Source organism: Salvelinus fontinalis, unplaced genomic scaffold (assembly GCF_029448725.1).
Source record: "Salvelinus fontinalis isolate EN_2023a unplaced genomic scaffold, ASM2944872v1 scaffold_0990, whole genome shotgun sequence".
NCBI classification, from domain to species: Eukaryota; Metazoa; Chordata; class Actinopteri; order Salmoniformes; family Salmonidae; genus Salvelinus; species Salvelinus fontinalis.
Window position 1 is genome coordinate 7,501 of NW_026601199.1, and position 25,770 is coordinate 33,270.

The 25,770-nt window shown below is 44.8% G+C and overlaps 3 protein-coding genes across 5 annotated transcripts; 1 reads left to right on the forward strand and 2 right to left on the reverse strand.

Moving 5' to 3' along the window:
* Nucleotides 1–2,239: 2,239 nt before the first annotated feature.
* Nucleotides 2,240–7,411, forward strand: LOC129848118 (somatostatin receptor type 5-like). Its single transcript, XM_055915586.1, has 4 exons — nucleotides 2,240–2,306; nucleotides 3,143–3,577; nucleotides 4,191–4,600; nucleotides 6,579–7,411. The coding sequence occupies exons 1-4, from the start codon at nucleotides 2,240–2,242 to the stop codon at nucleotides 7,329–7,331; spliced, it is 1,665 nt and encodes a 554-aa protein (XP_055771561.1). The 3' UTR covers nucleotides 7,332–7,411.
* A 4,277-nt stretch (nucleotides 7,412–11,688) lies between these two features.
* LOC129848114 (protein CutA homolog) lies at nucleotides 11,689–14,179 on the reverse strand. Of its 2 annotated transcripts, XM_055915581.1 has the most exons (7): nucleotides 14,105–14,179; nucleotides 13,621–13,701; nucleotides 13,203–13,351; nucleotides 12,541–12,600; nucleotides 12,267–12,312; nucleotides 12,015–12,064; nucleotides 11,689–11,790 (listed from the first exon to the last, which is right to left on the reverse strand). In XM_055915581.1, exons 2-7 carry the CDS (start codon nucleotides 13,684–13,686, stop codon nucleotides 11,691–11,693), a joined length of 471 nt encoding a protein of 156 aa, XP_055771556.1. In that variant the 5' UTR covers nucleotides 13,687–13,701; nucleotides 14,105–14,179; the 3' UTR covers nucleotides 11,689–11,690. The 2 variants fall into 2 exon arrangements, with proteins under 2 accessions (XP_055771556.1, XP_055771557.1); XM_055915582.1 differs by lacking the exon at nucleotides 12,541–12,600.
* A 1,481-nt stretch (nucleotides 14,180–15,660) lies between these two features.
* On the reverse strand, nucleotides 15,661–25,586 carry LOC129848113 (synaptogyrin-1-like). 2 transcript variants are annotated; one of them, XM_055915579.1, is made up of 5 exons: nucleotides 25,461–25,586; nucleotides 19,463–19,551; nucleotides 19,168–19,316; nucleotides 17,768–17,913; nucleotides 15,661–15,882 (listed from the first exon to the last, which is right to left on the reverse strand). In XM_055915579.1, the coding sequence occupies exons 1-5, from the start codon at nucleotides 25,557–25,559 to the stop codon at nucleotides 15,661–15,663; spliced, it is 705 nt and encodes a 234-aa protein (XP_055771554.1). In that variant the 5' UTR covers nucleotides 25,560–25,586. The 2 variants fall into 2 exon arrangements, with proteins under 2 accessions (XP_055771554.1, XP_055771555.1); XM_055915580.1 differs by lacking the exon at nucleotides 15,661–15,882 and adding an exon at nucleotides 17,334–17,436.
* Nucleotides 25,587–25,770: the final 184 nt, after the last annotated feature.

Genomic DNA, 25,770 nt, shown 5'->3' on the forward strand with positions numbered 1-25,770 from the left:
TATGTCCTCTTGATTCAAGAAGATGACGAGTTCAACGGTGAGCCTGTCAGTTGGCCTTAATTCTCTCACAGCATCCAGCCTAGCTGACACCATGCTATTCTCCTGATTTATGACCACTTCCTTTTCTCATGCCTCCATTGATTTATTCACCCTCCTACATGGGTAAAAACACCAATAACTTTGAAACAGATGATGATAGAGAAATTAGGTTTGGACCATTGGTCTTCTTACAGGATTATCTACACAATTAACAAGAAAACATGCGTTTTGGATTGGACACCCTAGTTATGCCCCATGTATCTTCCTCTATCAAGGGTGGAGTGATGTCACTTCCTTTAGCTCTAAGAGCCTCTCTCTGTGGAAGGTGGAGTGATGTCACGTCCTCTATCTCTAAGAGCCTCTCTCTGTGGAGGGTGGAGTGATGTCACGTCCTTTATCTCTAAGAGCCCCTCTCTGTGGAAGGTGGAGTGATGTCACGTCCTCTATCTCTAAGAGCCTCTCTCTGTGGAGGGTGGAGTGATGTCACATCCTCCATCTCTAAGAGCTTCTCTCTGTGGAGGGTGGAGTGATTTCACATCCTCTATCTCTAAGAGCTGCTCTCTGTGGAGGGTGGAGTGATGTCACATCCTCCATCTCTATGAGCTTCTCTCTGTGGAGGGTGGAGTGATGTCACGTCCTCTATCTCTAAGAGCTTCTCTCTGTGGAGGGTGGAGTGATGTCACATCCTTTATCTCTAAGAGCTTCTCTCTGTGGAGGGTGGAGTGATGTCATGTCCTCTGTCTCTAAGATTCTCTCTCTGTGGTCTAATAGATCTAAGTTCTGTGCTGTATGAGTGGTATAGACTGTGAGGTGCAGTAGAGTGCTGTTGAGCATTAGTGTCAATTTTCTTTCTTTCTGTATTTCTTTAGTGCTGTTGAGCATTAGTGTCCATTTTTCTTTATTTCTCTCTCTCTAGTTCCTGTCTTTTCTCGGGCTCCTGTCTGGTGCAGTGGTCTAAGACACTGCATCTCAGTGAAAGAGGTGTCACTGCTGGTACCAGGTTCAAATCCAGGCTACATCACATCCAGCCTTGATTGGGAGTCCAATAGGGCAGCGCCACATTGGTCTGGGTTAGGCCGCCATTGTAAATAAGAATTTGTTCTTAACTAGTTAAATAAATTATTCTTATTTACAACCTCCTTTCTTCCATTCTTTCATTCTCTAGTGACCATCTTCACCAATTAAATCTTCTTTTTCACATCAACTGGTATACATTTTTGGACTGAAACGAAAACAACATGATTTATAATAGGCTTTTACCCATCAGCGTGTGTTTGAATGGTTTCTGTATTGGAGCAGCATATAGGAAGCGTGACGAGTCTGTTGTGTGACAGTTTATGGGACTACCTCTGGGAATAGTCTTCTTCAAACATACCCATGTATTTATAAGGCAAACATCTGGGAGGTCAAAACCTCAAACTGGACCAATCCACATCTGAGCTGGCCATCATGTCTCCATCTCTCATGTCATATTAACATCTCTCTATCTCTCTTTCTCTCTCCATCTCTCTCTCTCTCTCTCTCCATATCTCTCTCTCTTTCTCTCCATATCTCCCTCCCCTCATTCTATCACTCCTCATCTCTCTCTCCATCTCCTTTCCACCTTTCCTCCATCCCCCCATCCCTACCCTTTCTCACTCCCTTGTTCCCTTGTTCAGCAGTTAATCACCAACAGTGTTGTAGAAGTCATGCCCTGTTCTCGACATGAGCGTCTGGGTCGCGTCCGCTAATAGAGAGCCAATTACCTACCATTACTGCAGTACGGGAGTGTGTGTGTGTGTGTGCGTGTGTGTGCGTGCTTGTGTGCGTGTGTGTGTGTGTACGTGTGTGTGTATGTGTGTGTACGTGCGTGCGTGCGTGCTTGTGTGCATGTGCGTATGTGTGTACGTGCGTGTGTGCGTACAGCATCCACTTTATTAAGGAGCGATGATGGCGACTACAAAAACAACAAGTTGTGAACATATTAGCCCGGCGCCCACGCCTGTCCAGGTCCTGTATGTGTTGTTGTTGTGTTCTGGTTCCTCCATTAACCTCGGCTGATGTTGCTGCTGGGGTCTGTAGTTCATGTAGTTCACAATTAGAATGGGTAACACTTTACTGTGGTTGTCCCATGCACTAAGCATTCATAAAGCCTTTATGACACAACACGTTATAACATTTGTCATAAGGACACCTAAAGTAGGGCCATATAACATCCGCGATGCGGAGAACGCGGACGGAGTCACGGAATCCAGACATTAAAACGGAATTCAACATTATAAAAAAAGGTATTCAACTAAATGTCCTGAACTTAGTAGGGAATCAACTAGATGTATTGAACTTAGTAGGGAATCAACTAGATGTATTGAACTTAGTAGGGAATCAACTAGATGTATTGAACTTAGTAGGGAATCAACTAAATGTACTGAACATTTATTAAGTGTATTATAAGAAATGAACAGAATGCATCAGTGATTATGATTTCCTGCAACTTTCTGAAGAGGCAACAACACTGCCTGTCTGTGTATGTGTGGTGCGCGTCTACCATTTTATGTAGCCGTTAGCAATGACGCCAGTGAAAAGTCTTCTGGTAGATGGAAAGGCTTTTCCAAAAATATTCTCAATTAAATGTTGACTACAAGGTAGCCTATGCTTACCTGGTGGCAGAGCTATATCAGGATTATTTGCATCAACCCAGTGGGTATTTGTTTCACATATGTGCTACAAAAACACAGTTTAATAACAGCCTCTTGCTGGTGCCCACTGGAATTAAAGGGTAACTACACCCCAAAATTTACAAAAATGTACACAAATCAAGACCTCTCCTGTCTGCTGATGTGGTTTAAGCATTGTTGTGGACTTTTCTATATAAAAAAAAGGTGTGACTTTGAGAGGGAAAACCTGGAAAACTGGAGAAAAATGGACACCTAGAAAAACAAAATGGAGAAAACTGAATTTGGGAGGAAGAAATGAAATAAAAATATTAGTGGGATATTTTCTTTGATTGTTGCTCATGTCCTGTAGTGTCTTGGATGCTTTAACAGAATAGCGTTGTTGTTTTGAGAATGCATAAAGATATCAGTATTTTGTCTCTCACACACTTACTTCTCTTGCTGTCTCCCAGACAGGTCCAGCTGCTACGCACTGAAGTCAACCTCAACCTACCACCCATATACTACAACCAACAACATATCATCACCTCTGATCTCCACTGAGCTTGTCCAAGTGCCCCCGACCATCTACCTCCTCACAGCCGCCCCCTCAATGCCTGAGCCCAACACCTTCACCTTCCCCCCCTCCCCTCTCCTCCTCCTCACCCCCGACCCTTTCTTCAATGGATCCTACCAAAACTGGACCAACCCTGGCGGCGGAGGCGTGGGGGGTTTCCAACTCACTATAGCAGGGGTCCTTATCCCTCTCATCTATGTAGCAGTCTGTGTGATCGGCCTGGTGGGCAACACATTGGTCATCTACATTGTTTTACACTATGTGAGGACGGAGTCGGTCACTAACATCTATATACTCAACCTGGCCATCGCTGATGAGCTATTCATGCTAGGTCAGTGTTTTTTTACAAGTGGTTTAATTGTTTCTTTTCAAGGTGTTTATTCAACTCTGTTATTAGCCTTGTTAAACCAGCCTTATTTTGCAAGCTCACATTCTGTTTCACTTGAAATTAAACTAAATATGACCGCAGCGGTCAGTCTCCTTTTTGATTATTTTACTGTATTTCTTTAATTTGATTATGTTACAGTAATTCTTTCATTTGATAATTTTACTATAAAGTGTGTTGCAGTTTTAAATGCACTTCAAATGCAATGTAAGTGTGCGGTTTTAAAAGTTTTTCATTCAAATCAAATCAAATCAAACTTTATTTGCCACATATGCCGAATACAACAAGTGTAGACTTTACCGTGAAATGCTGACTTACAAGCCCTTAACCAACAGTGCAGTTCAAGAAGAAGAAAAAATTTAACAAGTAGGCTAAAATAAAAAGTAATATTAAAAAGTAACACAACAAGAATAACAATAACGAGGCTATATACAGGTGGCACCGGTACCGAGTCAGTGTGCAGGGGTACAGGCTAGTTGAGGTAATCTGTACATGTAGGTGGGGGCGAAGTGACTAATTGCACTGTCAATATAGTTAGATTTGATTTGACTTCCCCTAGGCCTCCCCTTCTTGGCGGTCCAGAACGCTCTGCTCTCCTGGCCGTTTGGTTCTCTCATGTGCCGTGTGGTCATGACTGTGGACGCCATCAACCAGTTCACCGCCATCTTCTGTCTCATGGTCATGTCCATCGACCGCTACCTCGCAGTGGTCCATCCCATACGGTCGTCGTGGTGGAGGCGACCGCACGTGGCCAAGGCGGTGAACGCGACGGTGTGGGCGGTGTCGTTTGTGGTGGTGCTCCCCGTGGTGGTGTTCGCGGACGTACTGGAGGATGATGGGAACTGTAGTATAGTGTGGCCTGAGCCAGCCGAGGTCTGGAAGGCGTCGTTCATCGTGTACACGTGTGCTGTCGGGTTCTTCGGACCGCTACTCGTCATCTGTCTCTGCTACCTGCTCATTGTGATCAAGGTCAGAATGTAGGACTACTTCCGCACTTAAGGGGAAAAAAATATATTTTACACTACTTGGGAGGCCTGTCTGTTATACTTAGACTGAACCAGTATGTCCTTTGTAAGGAAACATCATTGTTGATTGGTAACATAGACCCAGGTGTTGCTACACCTCCGTTGTTACATGAAATAAATGTGTTCTGATGTCTTTGTCTCATATTACCAGTGATTTATTTATACTTCCCTTAAATCAGACAGACATTGTGAGGAACATTTGTTTTGAGGGGCGCGACTGCTTTGCCCTCTTCCAGGAAACCCTTCCCTGTGCGGTTCTCTACTCCGGCCCTGACATCTGACCTGTTACATCTGACCTGTAACATCTGACCTGTTACTTCTGACCTGTTACATCTGACCTGTTACATATGACCTGTTACATCTGACCTGTAACATCTGACCTGTAACATCTGACCTGTTACTTCTGACCTGTTACATCTGACCTGTAACATCTGACCTGTAACATCTGACCTGTTACTTCTGACCTGTTACATCTGACCTGTAACATCTGACCTGTTACATCTGACATGTTACATCTGACCTGTTACATCTGACCTGTAACATCTGACCTGTTACATCTGACCTGTAACATCTGACCTGTTACATCTGACCTGTTACATCTGACATGTTACATCTGACCTGTAACATCTGACCTGTTACATCTGACCTGTTACAGCTGACCTGTAACACCTGACCTGTAACATCAGAGCTGTAACATCAGACCTGTTACATCTGACCTGTTACATCTTACCTGTTACATCTGACCTGTTACATCTGACCTGTTACATCTGACCTGTTACATCTGACCTGTTACATCTGACCTGTTACATCTGACAACAAACAGAAATGTTTCATCATCTTTAATGTCTGGGTCAGGAGCCGGAGGGGAGGAAACACTGGGAGTGGGTCTCTGTCAGTGGAGGCTGCTGAGGGGAGGAAACACTGGGAGTGGGTCTCTGTCAGTGGAGGCTGCTGAGGGGAGGAAACACTGGAAGTGGGTCTCTGTCAGTGGAGGCTGCTGAGGGGAGGAAACACTGGGAGTGGGTCTCTGTCAGTGGAGGCTGCTGAGGGGAGGAAACACTGGAAGTGGGTCTCTGTCAGTGGAGGCTGCTGAGGGGAGGAAACACTGGAAGTGGGTCTCTGTCATTGGAGGCTGCTGAGGGGAGGAAACACTGGGAGTGGGTCTCTGTCAGTGGAGGCTGCTGAGGGGAGGAAACACTGGGAGTGGGTCTCTGGGGAGGGGGTGGAGCGGCCTGGGAGTGGGTCTCTGGGGAGGGGGTGGAGCGGCCTGGGAGTGAGTCTCTGGTGGGGGGGTGGAGCGTCCTGGGAGTGGGTCTCTGGGGAGGGGATGGAGTGGCCTGGGAGTGGGTCTCTGGGGAGGGAGTGGAGCAGCCTGGGAGTGGGTCTCTGGGGAGGGGGTGGAGCAGCCTGGGAGTGGGTCTCTGGGGAGGGGGTGGAGCAGCCTGGGAGTGGGTCTCTAGGGAGGGGATGGAGCGGCCTGGGAGTGGGTCTCTGGGGAGGGAGTGGAGCAGCCTGGGAGTGGGTCTCTGGGGAGGGGGTGGAGCAGCCTGGGAGTGGGTCTCTGAGGAGGGGGTGGAGCAGCTTGGGAGTGGATCTCTGGGGATGGGGTGGAGTGTCCTACCCTACAGTGGTCTACCCTACAATGGCCTACCCTACAGTGGTCTACCCTACAGTGGCTTACCCTAAAGTGGCCTACCCTACAGTGGCCTACTGTACAGTGGCCTACCCTAAAGTGGTCTACCCTAAAGTTGTCTACCCTCTACAGTGTCCTACCCTAAAGTGGCCTACCCTACAGTGGTCTACCCTAAAGTAGACCACTGACCACATTTTTTATAATGCTGAGTTAACCTTTATATAATTGTAACGTGTGTTGAGATGTTTTAACTGCCAATAAAGTTGAATTGTTTTGTTTTGATTCGAAGGTGCGCAACGCGGGGAAACAGGCCCGGTCCACCTCCTCCCGACGCAAGAAGTCCGAACGCAAGATCACCCGCATGGTGGTTGTCGTGGTAGCAGTCTTCGTGTTGTGCTGGCTCCCATTCTACGTCCTCAACATCGTTAACCTGCTAATCCTGTTACCGGGCGAATTCCGGGGGCTGTACTACTTTGTGGTGGTCCTATCGTACGCTAATAGCTGCGCTAACCCAATAATTTACGGATTCCTGTCCGATAATTTTAAGAGAGGGTTCCGGAAGGCTCTTTGTCGTTCTTCGAGGAAGGTGGAGAACCACGAGAGGGCGGCAGCCACTGAGCTGCAGCGCCCTGCAGAGCTCTGGAGGGGAATTGCGCCCGAGCCGCGAGATGGCCTGGGGGTCACCAAGTCTCACGAAGGAGGGGAGGAAGAAGAGGAGGAGGAAGAGGAGGACGGGATTGAGATGGAGAGAAGAGAAGACGCCACTCAGATGAGAGAGAACTGCAGGATTGCACAGAACGGGAACGGAGGAGGACAAGTTGAGAGCTCCAGGATTTTGTTCACACCGGTGGGAAAGGTGGAGACGGTACCCCAAGGGCAGAGGGCTAAAGCTGGGGAGGTGGCTGGGAAAGGCCCAGGCTTAGAATTGGGGCCTACTGTCACTGTCTCCACTCTTGCCAATGGATCAAAGATTGAAAGTAACAGGTCACTTCCAGAGGAGACAGTGGAGAAGAGCACCAAGCTAGAGATCAGCTACCTGTAACTCATAAATAAGCTTTTTCCCAATGTCCATACTAGTATACCACTGATACGGACAAGTCTTGCTGAGACTGAGGCTGTCCTAATGTGGGCACTGTACAGTGTATAGAATGAGGGTGAAGCTGCTTCTAGAGACGCTGATCTTGGGTCAGTATTGCATTTTCCCCACTCATGGTTAAGGATTGGGGGAGGGGAAGCTGATCCTAGATCTGTACCTAGGGGTAACTTTACCCAGGAGCTAGATTGCAGGTCCGGTACAGTGACTCATTCTAAGTAGTGAGCTACTGTGTCGATTGGAACAGAGACATATGGATTGAATGAATGTATTGTAGCGACATTAACCCAACACTTAGCAACCTTGTTAAGAGGTTTGGAGCTCTTGGGGTAACAATTAATGTGTTGGCTTGACAGTCACTGGACCTGGGTTCAAACCCCAGTTAGGGGCTACCCCCCGAGTTCGCAAATGTATCATTTAAATTGACACTTTTGAGTATCAACTGTGAACTTACAATGATACCAACTGCCTTGCCTCAAATTCCAAGCTTTTTGGCCAAAAATTGATGATTTTATTAGACTGAGAATTTGCAAATCTTTACAGAAAACATTTCAGGATTACGCTGAGTGCGCAATGTAAATATGTACAGAAATGTTTAAGAATCATAATACAGTTTTGAATAGGCTATTCAGAGATGCACACAAGGAGAAAAACACAAACTATATCGTCAGTATTTAAATGATGTATCTATGTTACAGTTTCTTAATGCAGTATTTTTTCAACAGTATAAATGAAACATTTATACTTTGGCCTTCAGACAACGTATAAAAGTCTCATGATACCACTAAAATCGCAGGGAACGAACTGTTCCCTTTCATCCAAGAACAGCCTCATTTAACAGTTCTTCTAAATGTCATAGAAGCTATTTCAATGAGAGTTCATACTGCCTCTGTCTGAGGCTTTACAATACAAGTGCAAATTAGTGTCCTTGCGTTGAAAGCGAAAGCAAACAGACATCTATTTCCATTCTATTGCCATCTCACCGCGTTCCTGGTGGAACGTTTCATCTATCAGAATGAACGGAATCATTAAAGTGAATAACGTCACCTAAACGCACCTGCACGATTAACACTCATACATATTCATGATGACAGGAGTCGAGTCGATTAAATTATGGCGGATGGTATATCAAAGAGCTGTGCGCACTCTGATATCGACCTTCGGTTAATTTGATTGGCATCCAGCTGAATATCTTCTGAGCACGACGACGTTGTGGTGGACATTGTTGTCGAATGCTATTTTGTTTGGGGGGAATGTTAGTGATTTTACCTTTCAGACAGATGCTGTGTATGTGAGTGAAGCAGCTGAACCATTAGAAAGCGGTTGGCCCTGGGAACTAATGATAGATATTTGCAGAGCCATCTTTGTGGATATTTAGATTGAGATAATGTGTTTCTGGGTAGTTGCATAGGAACAAAGCTGTTTTTCTACGGAGCAGAGCTATACAGTATTTATTTGTATGTACTGTATGTAGGCAGTATGTACTGTATGTAGGCAGTATGTACTGTATGTAGGCAGTATGTACTGTATGTAGGCAGTATGTACTGTATGTAGGCAGTATGTACTGTATGTAGGCAGTATGTACTGTATGTAGGCAGTATGTACTGTATGTAGGCAGTATGTACTGTATGTAGGCAGTACATAGTGCCATATTCAATAAGAGAATTGATCAAATGTGGCCTTTAAGTTCACTTTGTATCTGAACATAATTGTTTTGTAGCTGTAGCCTGGATGTTTTATCATGTTGTTTTCCGAGGCTCAATTCGTTGGGGCATGGACTCTACAAGGTGTCAAAATGTTCCACAGTGATGCTGGCCCATGTTGACTCCAATGCTTCCCACAGCTGTGAGAAGTTGGCTGGATGTCCTTTGGGTGGTGGACCATTCCTGATACACACAGGAAACTGTTAAGCTTGAAAAACCCAGCAGTGTTGCAGTTGTTGACACACTGGAACCGGAGCACCTGACACCTAGTACCATACCCCGTTCAAAGGCACTCCTGTCTTTTGTCTTGCCCATTCATCCTCTGAATGGCACACGTACACAATCCATCTCTCAATTGTCTCAAGGCTTGAAAATCCTTCTTTAACTGTCTCCTCCCCTTCATCTACACTGACAAGTGACATCAATAAGGGATCATAGCTTTCACCCAGTGGAGGCTGCTGAGGGGAGGACGGCTCATAATAATGGCTGTAATGGAGCGAATAGAATGCTATCAAACACATGGAAACCATGTTTGATGTATTTGATACCATTCCACTCCAGCCGTTAGCATGAGTCCATTCTCCCCAATTAAGATGCCACCAACCTCCTGTGCTTTCACCTGGATTATGGCATGGAAAGAGCAGGTGTTCCTAATGTTTTGTACACTCACTTTATGTCTACACGGCTAGAAGTTAACAAGTTAGAAGATAAGTTATTGGGAAAAGTGCTCGTCATACTTTAAATGAATGATCAAGTAATTTGTTGACAAGTTGAATCAGGTGTGCTAGCTCTGGAATATCTCAAATACATGGAACGTCTGGAATTCTCCGAGGTTTGAGAACCACTGCATTAGAAGAGATGTATGGAGAGATGTTTGGAAAAGTCACACACCTTAAATGAATGATCAATACCTTTCTAACGATCTTATGTCTCACCCACTGTGGTGCTTTGGTAGCCTGATTACTAGTCTGTTTGTGCATTCATACCACACATGTTGACAACCACAAGGAGTTGACTGCACTAACAGATCTGGGACCAGGCCGGTGCTTTGGTCCCCCAGAGTGTGTGGATGGAACCCAGCTCTGATGAACACCTCAACTGTTTGTGATGGTGTGTACATGGTAGCCTTAGTGCCAGTCTGTTTCTGACGGTGTGTACATGGTAGCCTTAGTGCCAGTCTGTTTGTTCCATCATGCCAACTCCTTGTCACTCATTGTCATGCCAAACATGTTAGGGTTGACAATAACAGCAATGGAGTTGGCAAGAGCACAAACTGATCTGGGACCAGGCTATGTAAATGGTATTTCTATGTTTAGATAGTGTCTGTGTACGCCGATGACTACAAAGCCTCAAATTGAATGTGAAGTTTGAAGAAAAAAATAAATGTCTTATAATGTGATTTTTGTATTTATTCCAAGTCACTGGTATACCATTGGTCTCAGTTGACGTCCGACACTACAGTATGGAAGAGATACGTTTATCAGAGCAATCAGATATTCTGATCACAGAGGGATAACCCTTCTGTCACTTTCCAACAATATTGATGAGTGTTAAGGGAACGGTTTGTCGGTGCTTTAAATTAACATCAGTATTGATTGTGGAGAAGCAATCAGATAATGTATGACGTGTCAAACTTAAGGTCCACGAGACGGATCCGGACAAATGGGGTGAAGACAGAATGCGGCCCGCTGGGGAACTGAGTTTGACACCCCTGATCTATGACAAGCCTGAGGAAGTAACGCAGGGAAATACAGTCAGGTCAAAAATTACTGGCACCCTTGATAAAGATGAGCAAAAATGTATAAATGAAATAATTCAAATACTGAGCTGTATTATATGCTCAGTTATTTTGTTATGTTATACTAATACAATTGCTCAGAGAAAGATTTTGAGAAGTAATATTTTTCTTGCAAAAAGATAGGGATTAAAATGATTAGCGCCCCTGTTTTCAATACCTCACCTTACAGGGATAAAGCATCAGATCCAATCCATGTGCCAATGGCGTTTACATTTGTTGGATGACATAAAAATAGAGCTCTTTGGTCACACACACCAGTGGTGGGTGTTGCTTTGAAAAAAAGATGCGTAAGCCAAAAATAACCCCATAAGAGTGGTCCATAAGAGCAGACAAATGATACCAAGGATCCTTAAAGACTCTGTATGGAGGAACGGTGTACGGTCCCTCCAACGTGTTCTCCAATCTAGTAAAATACTTTGACAAAAAGGCTCTGTGCTGTTATCCTCACAAGGTGTGGTTTTGAAAGGTATTGAAAACAATCATTTTGACTCCAATCTTTTTTTATTAGCTTAAAATATCATTTTCAAAAAGAATTTATCAATAACGCTCAGTACTAGTATTTATTTTTTATACAGCCTTTTTTTCTCATCTTTATCAAGAGTGCCAATAATTTTGGACCTGACTGTAGATTGACCCTACTGCGGAGATTCATCGATCACTGCATCCCTCTATTGGTCAAAGCCAGGACAACACTGAACCAGTAAAAATACGTTTTAGTCACATTTCTGCAGATTTTATTATTCCAAAAACATTTCTCGCAGCCTCCCTCTGTCCATCCACCTGTCACTTCCTCTCTCCATCCATCCATCATTCTGGTACAACGTCACCGAGCCACTTGAGGTAGGGTGGGTTGCCCTGCTCTATGGGTAGGCTGATGACCTCTGCTACTTCATACGGGTGATTGGACCTGTTAGCAAACAAACACAGCATGAGTCACACACACACAGATAGACAAATGCATGTATGTGCACACACACACACCCCTGCTATGAGTCACTGATAAATGTCAATGGTAATTCTGGGAAAGGACTGATTAAACACCCCACTGCCTGATTTGGTATGTAGACTACATATCATCCCTATAACTGAGGGAAATACTATAACGCACGTATGTACACACACAATGCTTACCTAACATATTCTGCCAGAGACGCAACCTTAGAGCTTCTGGTCTTTATCATCTAAAAGCAGGAAGAAACTAGTTAGAACTTTGGCTACACCACGCTCAGATAAACCAAGCATATATAGTCGTCATTCAATGTACAATAACAGTACTAGCTATTCCATTAGGCCTATATGTTTGGTCATGGACTTGCAGGGCAGCATATACAGACACTGTAGGTCCACGTCGAACCAGGAATAAAAAGAGGTGTGAATGCTCACCAGCAAAACTTCACTATCCTCCTGGATCTTCCCCTGCCATTCATATCTGACAGGAAACAGAGACATGTTGCCAATCACTAACCCTTCCCTTCATATGTGTGGTGGAGTGCCTGGATACAGCCCTTAGCCGTGGTGCCGTAATTACAGCAGTAAAAATACATGTTTTGTCACACCCATGGTATACGATCTGATATACCACGGCTGTCAGCCAATCAGCATTTAGGGCTCGAACCGCCCAGTTTCTAATCTCTGATCCGTCAAGGTCCATACTTACACAGATGTGATTTTGGGGACGATGTTGACACAAGCAGCCAGCTTCTTCTCAACGATGCCTCTGTCAGGTGGGGGGGGGAAGAGACAATGACAACAACCAATCAGACTGGATGGACTAACTGCATCCAGCACAATATGGTGAACAAATACATGATTCAGACTACAGGGCCGACGCAAACCATACCGGCTCTGATATTTTCTTTTGAAATGGTCCTTTCCTGCACGGTTCAAGCAGCCCTGGTGAATGTGTAACCAGTTCAGCTCAACTTGGCCCTATAGTGTGAATCAACATCGCATTCGGGAGAGTGCAACTGTAACCGATGTGAACTGGCTAGCTAGTTAGCGGTGGTGCGCGCTAATAGCGTTTCAATCAGTGACGTCACTCGCTCTGAGACCTTGAAGTAGTTGTTCCCCATGCTCTGCAAGGGCCACGGCTTTTGTGGAGCGATGGGTAACGATGCTTCGAGGGTGGCTGTTGTCGATGTGTGCAGAGGGTCCCTGGTTCGAGCCCAGGAAGGGGCGAGGAGAGGGACGGAAGCTATACTATTACACAACTTTCTGAACATTGCCGATAGAAATGTCTTACAGAGGTGACATCTGACATGATTCCCAATTAAACATAGCATATTAGAATGTTTGTGTATGTCTGTGTCTATCCGTTACCTGGCCAGATCTTTGGCCACCTGTTCGTTGGGGCAGGTGACAAAGGCAGCGGAGTGTGTGCCCGACATGTAGGTCTCGGACGCCATGGAGAACGCTCTCAATCCCACAGTCCTCAGCAGCGTGAGCATCAACACACTAAGCAACGCAATCTAGGGGTCGCCATGGAAACAGTCGTTAGAATGTTGTCTGTCAGTTCTTCTATGGTGGAAATATTTCATGAGAAATACAGTCAATAAAAATCACCCACTTGACTGTTTCTGCATATTACAATGGCTAGAACTAGGCTACATTTGGCTAAACTGTATGTTACATTTGACAAGACAACAAGCATATACTAACTGGATTGAGACGGCTAAGCAACTTCTTGAATATGTCTCTTCTACTTGACTACAGCTTGTGATTTGGGGAACATACTCACCACAAAGAATGCCCTCAGAGGTCCACCAGCCTGCAATCCTTCTGTAGCAGGCAGTCCAAAGCGCATTGCCTAAGCAGCACTCTGCAGCAGGGGCAAGTGACATACATGCATTAGCAATCATATATGGCAGGCCGGGAGAGATGACGTTCAATGAGTTCATAGCATGACAAGTAACCACACAAGTTCTGCCATGGGCAAACGTCCAAATAGTGAAAAGTACACTTCGGTTTATGGACTAGCACTAGCTAAAAACACAGCATACAGTACGAAGCTAGCTAGCTAGGATAATTGGGTGACTACTGTGTGTTCTCAAATCGCTGTAACTTGACACGTGCAAATGCAGGCCAGGACTTTTGCAAAATGGTCCGAAACGAAAGAATCCTCCGATAGGAAATCTACAATAATGTCATGCAAAGGCTCTTCAATATCGGAAAAGCAAATACATTCATATGCTACATCATCTCAAACTGTTCGCAAAAATTACCTCCAGACAGTCGCAGCTTCGATGCACTCACTGTGTGCTGTTGCCACTCTCTAACGCAAAGATAAAGCTCTGCCGTAAAGCAGGATCTGTTTACCAATTGGTCGTAAATGCGAAAGCAGAGCTGGGAACACGAGAATTATGTCGATATGCTACGTTTTCAAATATTATGTGGAAAATGTATTGTTAGTAGTAATGCTAGTGGCATAGACAGTTGTAGGGATTTTATTGACGTCGTTTCGCTTATAAATGTAAGCGTATATAAATGCTAAATTGGTTTATGGCTGCAATGTCATCTCTGGCCAGCTGATGGCGACCTTAATCCATGAAAGACACAACCACGACAAGAAAGACCAGAAATGAATTCACTGTAACGTTTGTCAGTGTTGTATTTTATTGACTTTTATTGGTTAATCATCACATCAAGAAAAAATGTTTTAATGCCATATTTTTGTTTTGTTGCTGTTTATTGTAACACTGAGAAAGTTCACACATTCCTAACTACATCACACATCACTCCCGTGATTGGGAGTCCCATAGGGCGGCGCATAATTGGCCAAGCGTCGTCCAGGTTTGGCCGGGGTAGGCCGTCATTGTAAATAAGAATTTGTTCTTAACTGACTTGCCAAGTTAAATAAAGGTTAAATAAAAAATTAAAAAATGATATCCATAGTTGGGTAAAGAACAAAATTTGAGTATTTTCACTGAAATTATTTTTTATTCCAAAATAAAAACGAATTCTCTGGACCCTGAATGGAAATAGGTCAAGGGAATGATAAAAATAGTTCCTCTCCTTGTATCTGAGCAAAAAAACACAGCATACTGACTGAGTAGCCTAAGTTAGACTTTTTAGAAAGCACAGTAATGCCCTTATATTATTTTTGAACACCCCGATACCAATAGATTAAATTACATATGATATAGATATAGATGGGTGGGTGATGGATGGGTGGGTCGGTGATAGATAGGCTACATCAGACAGAGGCATGACATTGATGAGTGTCACTTTGTATTATGAGATTATCTGTGGTCAAACTACAGTAAGAGATTAGTTTCAATACACAGTATACTTAGAGGCATGTTTTGTCCAATGATAAATCAAAAACATGAACAGCTAATAAGCATTCTTATGTACATTGAAACTTGGGATTTATTATTTTATAACTATAAAAAATATATCTGTGATGAAGAGATCTGTTTTGGTAGCAGCTGTGATGAACTATCTACACCACAATAGCTTTGCCTTCTCGCTACAGCCTAAGAACTATGCTTTGGTCCAACTAATGAATGTAACTCTGTTATAAGTCAGTTATGTGACTGAATGTTCCCCCCACCCACACACACACTTATCCTGACTCCTCCTCCACTTCTCAATCCATCCCTCCAACCACTCCCCCCTCCTGTCCTCCCTCCATCCCTCCCCAAGCACTGGCTCCCCCCTCCACACCTCCTTCATCTATCACTCCTTCCCACTCCCTACCCTTCAATCCTCCCACGCCCCCCCCCCCCCCCCCCCCCCCTCTACTCCCCCATCCTCCTTTCATCCCTACTTCCCTCCCTCAGTACTCCTGGTACCTCCCACCCCCCTCGCCGTTAATCCCCTGATAGGAGGACCCCTCCACAGGGTCTCCTTGTCCCAGGTCGTCCCCCCCGACCGTGAAGGAGGTGTAGGGGTCCCCGGCCGCCCCAGCATCCAGGCTGGGGTCTATGTAGTCCTGGGAGAAGAGAGCAGAGTCGGCCCCCAGCTGGTACCTCTGATAGCCGAAGAAGGACTGGGTCGCCTTGGGGAGGGAGGGATGAGGTGAAGAGAGTGGTGTGGGAGGGCATAGTTGGGGTTGGGGGGTGAAGAGAGTAGTGTGGGAGGGCATAGTTGGGGGATGGGGGGTGAAGAGAGTGGTGTGGGAGGGCATAGTTGGGGGATGGGGGGTGAAGAGAGTGGTGTGGGAGGGCATAGTTGGGGGATGGGGGGTGAAGAGAGTGGTGTGGGAGGGCATAGTTGGGGGGTGGGGTGAAGGTGCGGTGGGAGGGTTGAGGAGGTTAGGGTGGGGACGGGGTAGGTGGAGAGAGAGGTAGAGGTGTGTAGATTAGGTGGTGAGGTGGAGGGAAATAGAAGGGAGGAGGGTGAAGAAGGTGGAGGAGGTTAAATGGTAAGGTGGAGAGGAGTGGGTAGGTTGGGAAGGGAGGTTTTGAGGGGGTAGTTGAACGGTGGATGGGTATCGAAGGGGGTGGAGGTGGAGATTTGGAGTGGATGGGGTGTGGTTAGGTTGAAGTGTAAGAGATGATAAACAAATGCAGCATTTGTGGATTAGGTTTGAAAGGGAGAGTGAAATAAAGAAAGAAGGAAAAGTTAATTGAATTAGTTGTCTGGAAAGCTAGGTTAAATCTTTATTAAATTGCTTGATCGTGTCCCAAATGGCACCCCTTTCCCTTTATAGCTCTGTTCAAAAGTAGTGCACTATATTAGGGAATAGGGTGCCCTTTTAGACACAGGCCTTGAGTCACTCAGGGTCAGTTAGTTATCAAAGCAGTTTTTTAGCTGTTTTTTGGTTTGGTGAAAACTCTTCAGATGAAAAAGACAAGAGCACAAGAAGATGTAAATGTAAATGTGATAAAAATGTATTTTCACTAAATGTGAAAATACATTTATTTATTGAATAGCTAAAGCATTTAAGGCTTTTGTTATAAAGACACCAAACTAATTTGCCAGCTTTTCACACTACCGTAGATGCCTGCCTACGCTGTGTGTGTGTATATGGGTGTCTGCGTGTGTGTGTGTGTCTGTGTGCGTGTGCGTGTGTATGATACAGACATTTCACAGTCACAGCATCGTCTGACTAGAAGCAATAAGAGGTTAGCTGCAGAGGGATTGGAGATAGAGGTTTCCTACTAGAACAACAAATTATATTATATTAGTGGGATAGGGGGCTGGGGGTGAACAGCTTCTGGTATTCCTCTTGGAAGAACACAGATTATATTAGTGGGATGGGTGGCTGAGGGGTGAACAGCTTCTGGTATTCCTCTTGGAAGGACACAGATTATATTAGTGGGATGAGTGGCTGAGGGGTGAACAGCTTCTGGTATTCCTCTTGGAAGGACACAGATTATATTAGTGGGATGGGCGGCTGAGGGATGAACAGCTTCTGGTATTCCTCTTGGAAGAACACAGATTATATTAGTGGGATGGGTGGCTGAGGGGTGAACAGCTTCTGGTATTCCTCTTGGAAGCACACAGATTATATTAGTGGGATGGGTGGCTGAGGGGTGAACAGCTTCTGGTATTCCTCTTGGAAGGACACACTCTTTAGCCTCTCCATGGAGCAGAGAGTCAGCCCACCCTAGAGGAGAGAGAGACACCAGGTAGGACATAGGGATCAAAGGTCATGGCAGAGGTGCTGGTTGGTCCCGATGGCTCAGTGGCTTGAGCTAGGTGCTGGCAACAACAGTTTTGTGGGGTCCATTCCCACATGGACCATGTACTAAAAATATATTCCAGTGTTGACAGTTTAACAAGTTGCTCTGGATAGAAGTGCCTAAATGAGGAGGGTCATATACTTATATGTCTGGGCCCATTGGTGGCTGTTCTTCTGAACATTTTCACTGAAGATACTGTAAAATGAAGATGGGGATGAAGTGGTAGTGAAAATAAAGGAGTAAAGTGCACCATACCCAGGTGAATATGGAGAAGAAGGCGAAGGTGATAGCAGCGCGAGCGGCATCCCCTCCCTCCCTCAGGGGGTTGTCCTCCTGCTTCGCAGCCTGCCATTGGTTGGTCAGGAAACAGAACCCCACGAACCACATGAAGGACCAGAACGCTACACGGAGAATGAGAGAGAGAGAGAGAGAGGAAAGAGGAGGGAGAGAGGGAGGAAAGGAAGGGAGATGGGATGAAAGGAGGGAGAGAGAGAGCGAGAGAAGGGGAGGGGGATGGAAGGGAGAGAGAGAGAGAGAGAGAGAGAGGTAGAGGGACAGGGTGAGAGAGGAGTGGAGGGAAGGATGAAAGGAGGATGAGGGAGCAGCAAGGAAGGAAAGGAGGGAGAGAGGGAGAAAACAGAAGTTAGAAAGGTTACATTGAATCTTACATGTTAGCACACTAGAACTACAGGGACAGAAATTATAAAGAGATAGAGAGAGAGGGGGGGGGTGAGTGGAAGACAGAGGTTGCTGATACATATTGCCTAATCACTGTGCTTGTTACATACAGGTCAGTTCAGGGCCCGAATGATGATGGTTAGCCAAGATCAATATAGTAAAGATCATATTACCACAGAGAGAGATGGAAAGATGGAGAAATAGAGAGAAAAAACAAGATGGAGAGAAAGGAGAGAGACAGAGAGAGAAAGTAAAGGCAGAGAGAGAGAGGAGAGAGAAAGACAGAGCGATGGCGAGAGAGAGAGATAACATCTACAAATCTGTGTACTCAACCAATAAACTTTGATTTGAAATAAAGAAGCAGGATCACTATACAACTCAAAACTCAGTGACCATGTCATACCCTCTTGTCACTCAGCAACCTGTTCCTATGGTAACTACATCCGCTTCAGAAGGCAGAACCCCTGTCGCACACAGTCTAATACGCTTGTAATGGATGTGTCTTTCTCTCCCTCTCCCATGACAGGAAGTGAGCTGCATCAATAGACAACCAGTAGTTGAAAACCACTGTAGATATACCATTTTGTTTTCCGTTTCTGTTTTCTGTTGTTGTTAAGCTCCTTCTCATTAAATGAGCAGGTGGGACACAGACATTACCCACCCTCTTCCACATCTCTCTTCTCCCTACACACATCTCTCCCCTCTCTCCCTATCTCTCTTCTCCCTCTACACACATCTCTCCCCTCTCTCCCCATCCATCCTCTACACACATCTCTCCCCATCTCTCTTCTCCCTCTACACACATCTCTCCCCATCTCTCTTCTCCCTCTACACACATCTCTCCCCTCTCTTTCCATCCATCCTCTACACACATCTATTCCCTCTCTCCCCTCTTTCCATCCATCCTCTCGCTCATTTCCCCTTTACTCCCTCTCCATACATCTCCTCCCTCTCGCTCTCTCCCCCTCTCCACTCACCTGAAACCCCTACGTCTGCCAGTACAGCCTTCCTGCGGTCCTTGACGGAGCTGATCTGTGGGAAGTAGACATCCAGGGCCAGGAAGGCCAGACAGCAGAGAAAGGCCATAGTTCCCATGAACAGTCCATAGTTACACGCATTCTGGTTCCTGTCAATCAATCAATCAATGGGGAAATGTGTAGGGCAACACAAGTAATAACAGCCATAACAGATGAGATGCACATATGGATTACCAAAGAGATCAGATAGTCATAAAATAGGAGCAGTAACTACTACTGTGTGTGTGTGTGTCACCTGTTGAAGATACAGAACTCCTGGGTCTCGTCGGGTCGGTTCACGTAACCCTCGTTGGCTATAGAACCAAAGATCACAATGGAGAAAAACTGGAAAGAGAGAAGGATAGGAGGGATGGAAGGTGGGAGGGAGAGATTAGGAAAGTGGAAGAGGGGAGAGGAGGGAAGGATCAGAAAGAAGTGTGTTGAGTGTCAGCCATACACACCAAGATAGTAGACTATACCTACACCTACTATACACACACTAGCCCTAGGACCATGCCTCAGGACTACCTGGCCTGATGGCTCCTTGCTGTCCCCAGTCCACCTGGCCGTGCTGCTGCTCCAGTTTCAACTGTTCTGCCTATGGAACCCTGACCTGTTCACCGGACGTGCTACCTGTCCCAGACCTGCTGTTTTCAACTCTCTAGAGCCAGCAGGAGCAGTAGAGATACTCTGAATGATCGGCTATGAAAAGCCAACTGACATTTACTCCTGAGGTGCTGACCTGTTGCACCCTCGACAACCACTGTGATTATTATTTGACCCTGCTGGTCATCTATGAATATTTGAACATCTTGGCCATGTTCTGTTATAATCTCCACCCCTCATAGCCTGGTTCCTCTCTAGGTTTCTTCCTAGGTTCTGGCCTTTCTAGGGAGTTTTTCCTAGCCACCGTGCTTCTACACCTGCATTGCTTGCTGTTTGGGGTTTTAGGCTGGGTTTCTGTACAGCACTTTGTGACATCAGCTGATGTAAGAAGGGCTATATAAATACATTTTATTGATATCTCTACTGAAACACACAGAGAGAATATACCTACAGTATAAACACTGACAGAATATACCTACAGTACTTCCCTACAGTATAAACACTGGCAGAATATACCTACAGTACTTCACTACAGTATAACCACTGGCAGAATATACCTACAGTACAAATACTGGCAGAATATACCTACAGTACTTCAATACAGTATAAACACTGACAGAATATACCTACAGTACTTCCTTACAGTATGAACACTGACAGAATATACCTACAGTACTTCCCTACAGTATAAACACTGGCAGAATATACCTACAGTACTTCACTACAGTATAAACACTGGCAGAATATACCTACAGTACTTCACTACAGTATAAACACTGGCAGAATATACCTAGTCAGTGGTGTAAAGTACTAAAGTAAAAATACTTTAAAGTACTACTTAAGTTGTTTTGGGTATCTGTACCCAAATATTATACTTTTTACTCCATACATTTTCCCTGACCACCAAAAGAAAATGGTCAAATTCAAGCACTTATCAAGAGAACACGCGGCCATCCCTACTGCCTCTGGCCTGGCGAACTCACTAAACACAAATGCATCGTTTGTAAATAATGTCTGAGTGTTGGAGTGTGACCCTGGCTATCCGTACATTTTAAAAACAAGAAAATGGAGCTGTCTGCTTTGCTTAATATAAGGAATTTTAAATGATTTAAACTTTTAATTTTGATACATAAACATATTTTAGCATTTACATTTACAACCAAATACTTTTAGACTTTTACTCAAGTAGGATTTTACTGGCTGACGTTCACTTTTACTTGAGTAACTTTCTATATATTTTTTAATCAAGTATGACAATTGGGTACTTGTTCCACCACTGCCTACAGTACTACACTACAGTATAAACACTGGAATAATATACCTACAGTACTACACTACAGTATAAACACTGGCAGAATATACCTACAGTACTTCACTACAGTATAAACACTGGAAGAATATACCTACAGTACTACGCTACAGTATAAACACTGGAAGAATATACCTACAGTACTACACTACAGTATAAACACTGGAAGAATATACCTACAGTAATTCACTACAGTATAAACACTGGAAGAATATACCTACAGTACTACACTACAGTATAAACACTGGAAGAATATACCTACAGTACTACACTACAGTATAAACACTGGAAGAATATACCTACAGTACTACACTACAGTATAAACACTGGAAGAATATACCTACAGTACTACACTACAGTATAAACACTGGAAGAATATACCTACAGTAATTCACTACAGTATAAACATTGGCATAATATACCTGCAGTCCTTCACTACAGTATAAACATTGGCAGAATATACCTACTACAAGCTATTTCTACTAAGGGGCAAATCCTATATTTCACTTAAATCAAATGTTCACTTAGTTGTTTATTGATGTCAATGGAATTATGAATTGCCCTAAGATAAAAGGCCCTATCTATCTAAACCACTAAGAGAAAAGGTCCTATCTAACAATACCCCTGTGAGAAAAGGTCCTATCTATCTAAACCACTGGGAGAAAAGGTGTCAATCCCCCCCCCCCCCTTTCCTGTTCTGGCTGCCTTTATTTTCTTCTATCTTGAGCACTGCTCCCTCTTTAGCACTCATCTAATTGAAGTGATCTGTGAAGAAAGAGAGAGATAGAAAGAAAGAGGGATGGATAGAGGTAGGAATAGAGGCTACTGATCTCTCATCTCCCCTAGGTCCTCTTGAGAAATGAAGTACACACACACACACACACACACACACACACACACACACACACACACACACACACACACACACACACACACACACACACACACACACACACACACACACACCACACACACACACACACACACACACACACACCATTCCAATCCTTGTCTATCATTCTAATGTCAAAATAGGCCAAACACATACACACATGAAAGGTGTTCATACATACTTTTTTGGTATTATTTTTGGTAGAATGGTTTCTGACGCCTTATTTGAATATTACACCTGCATTGGAGCTGAAAGGAAGCATATCGTTCCACATGAAGACTCAAATCAGAGTGTTTATGTGAGTGAGTGTGTGTGTGTGTGTGTGTATATATAGGGGAGTTCCCTTCATATTAATTGGACCTTTTACTCTCTATATTAAAACCCCCTGGTGTTTACCCCAGTAAATCCCTCACAATGCTTTGGGAATCAACATCCCCCTTGGGACTTAGTGATCTTTCACACACACCACTGCATTTCAGATCAACAGACAAATTAAATGACATCCTATTCCCTATATAGTGCACTACTTTTGGTCATTGCCCTACGCTATTTAGGGAATAGGGTGCCATTTGGGACTCACACTTAGTAGCTGATTGGGTTAGAAAAGGTCTTGGGTCAGAATTGTATTTGGCATCACATGGAATGTTCTCTCTCTCTTCCTCCCTTTCTCTTGCCCTCTCTTCTCTCTCCCTCCCCTCTCTCTCTCTCTCTAGAAGGTAAATGTGTTTTCTCCAAGGCCCTGTCCTGTATGTAGCCTTCTCATCTCAAGGCCCCAGGCCCAAATCAAAGCAGGCATTGTACAGGCCACCACGTGGGGTCCTGATCTTGTGACAATCCGATGGGCCATTTTGAAATTAGGCATTAGGTTTGCCAGAATAATTTATATTTCTGTGTGCATGTGTGTGTGTGAGCCTGTGTGCGAATGTGTCTGCATTAGCATGCCTGCCTGCGCGCGCGTGTATGTGTGTGAGAGACAGTGTGTGAGTGAGTGTACAGTACTCTGACCTCTAGTCATTAAGCCTAATGTATTTAGCAGTATGGTGTCAGAATGTGGGGCACATTGGTACTGACAGGCCCCTGACCATAGAATCCTGATTCCTGTCCAGAGGTTCCAAGCCCCTTCTAGAGATTATATTTCTATGCTGTTGACCTCTGACACCAAATTCAACACTACTGAACATATAGGTACTATACTGCTAATGTACATGCGTAGTCCATATAACTTTACAGAAGGAGGAGAGAGAAAGAAAACAAGAGAACGAGAGAGAGAGCGAGCGAGATGTTAGATGAGAGCTGTCCCTTTCTCTCTCTCCCTCTCTCTACCTTTCTCCCCCTTCTCCCTCTCTCCCTCTCTTTCTCTCGCTCTGTCTGCTACCTATGTGTGATTCTGCAACTGTATTGCTACTTAGCCTGTATATACTGTAACTCAACACCAGCCAGAGAGATGGAGGGAGAGAGAGGTAGAGACATACAGAATAAGGAGAGAGAGAGAGAGAGAGCGCGATAGAGAATAAGGAGGAGAAAGAGAATAAAGGAAGAGGGATTCGAGAGAAAGAATAAGAAAGAGGGAAAACATGAAAACAACTGACATCTTTATATGCTTAGTCCTAATTGCTGCTGTTACCATAGGTACAGTAACCAAGGTGTTTCTCTGAGGTCACGCCTGGAGGCGGAGCTGCAGATGTTACACAGGAAATTATTATCATCCATGAAGCGAAAACAGGAAGTGACACAGTTGTACTAATGGTGAATGTGACAAATGTGTGTGCGTACATGTAAACACACACACACTTCCCTTCCCACAACATGCCATCTCTAATCAGAGTCTATTCATTGAGCTGCGACCTCAGCACTGTTATCCCATAGAAATACAATCTACCACCTATTATACCATAATTGACTTGAATGGTAAGGTCCCTTCAATAGATTATATTTCTATGGTTATCCATCACATACACTACAGGGAGTGGATGAGTGTTGTTATTTCTGTTCTGTAGCATTGGTAAGAAATAGATGAGTAGACTATATGGCATTGAGTCTCTCTCGGTCTGTCTGTTGATCTGTCTTTCTGCCCGTCTGTCTCTCCATCTGTCTGTCTCTCCATCTGTCTGTCTCTCCATCTGTCTGTCTCTCCATCTGTCTGTCTCTCCATCTGTCTGTCTGTTCCTAAAGGGGTATTTCTTATCAGTGGAACAGATGGACTGAGCCTTTATCTTATTCTGTCATCGTTGTGGCCTATAGGTGACCTTTCAATGGTATGTACAACCCTCTAAAAACAAACCCACACACCCCCCCTGTGAAGGCTGATACGCCAGACAGTTTATTGTTTGTACTATAGGCCCACTGGATCACTATAAATAATCAATGTGTAGACTATATGTGGACTAGTTGCAAGTTCATTTAGTAAGGAATAGAAAGGCATGAATCTTTATTTGTTTTGGTCGTTTTTTTACCCCAATTGGTAGTTACAGTCTTGTCCCATCGCTGCAACTCCCGTATGGAACCGGGAGAGCCATGCGTCCTCCGAAACACGACCCTTCCAAGCCACACTGCTAACTTAACCTGGAAGCCAGCCGCACCAATGTGTCAGAGGAAACACCGTACAGCTGGCAATCGGAGTCAGCTTGCAAGCACCTAGCGTGCCACAAGGAGTCGCTAGAGCACGATGGGACAAGGAAATCCCGGCCGGCCAAACCCTCCCCTAACCTAGAGGACGCTGGGCCAATTGTGCGCCGCCTCATGGGTCTCCCGGTCACGGCCGGCTGTGACAAAGCTTGGGATCGATCCCGGGGCTGTAGTGATGTCTCAAGCACTGGGATGCAGTGCCTTAGACTGCTGAGCCACTCGGGAGGCCCAGGCATGTATTCTTTATACATAGCCAAAATAGTTTAATTTCTCAAATTCTTATGAATAACGAAAAACTAATTGTAGTTGATTTACAGTTGTCACCCTATTTCCCAGGTCAAAAGTAGTGCACTGTATAGCGAATAGGGTGCCAATTGGGACGCAACCTCGGATTTAACAGATCGAACAGCGGGCAAAGCACACACTACAACAAAACACGTGGGCACAGTGCGTATGGCTGCATTTCTCTAGGTTCAATAGCTACAACCGCTTCAAAATCGTAGGCCACATGCGTCGTGCGCCTTGTTGCTTGCATCCCCAAAACATTGAACATGTTTCAGGTTCCAACTAGACTACAACATATTTGGACAGTGTTGCTAACACGACAGGTCTGCTAGGCTTATAGTACACATGCACGCACTGGTGGGAAAGTGAGAATTGAGAAACGGGGAAGCAGCCAGCGAGAGGCGCACATTTTGAGTCAACCATACATACATACATAACAAACGACCGTCGTTCGGGACCGCCGCTGTTATTAGCCTGAAATGAGCAGCACGTTTGCTACTGTAACGGTATAGGCGATATAACTGTAACGGTACTCACCCAAGAGAGGATCCGGAGGATGGTGTGTGGCTGCTGGAAGAACGTTATAGGGTTGAAAGCTCCTCCAGCCTTCCCAGCTCCATATGCCATGCCCTCCATTTTCGGACTCCGGACGGTGCGTGTGTTCTCTCCTTCCCGTCTCTCAGGGAACACAGAGTTATTTTAACGGATTTTGACACAATATTCCTCAAATCAATATATCCCGTATCGCCCAGTCTATTGACCCTATCTCTCTCACTTTCTCTCTCACTATCTCTCTCACTTTCTCAATCGCCAACTCCCTCTTCATTCTATTTGGTTCTATCTCATT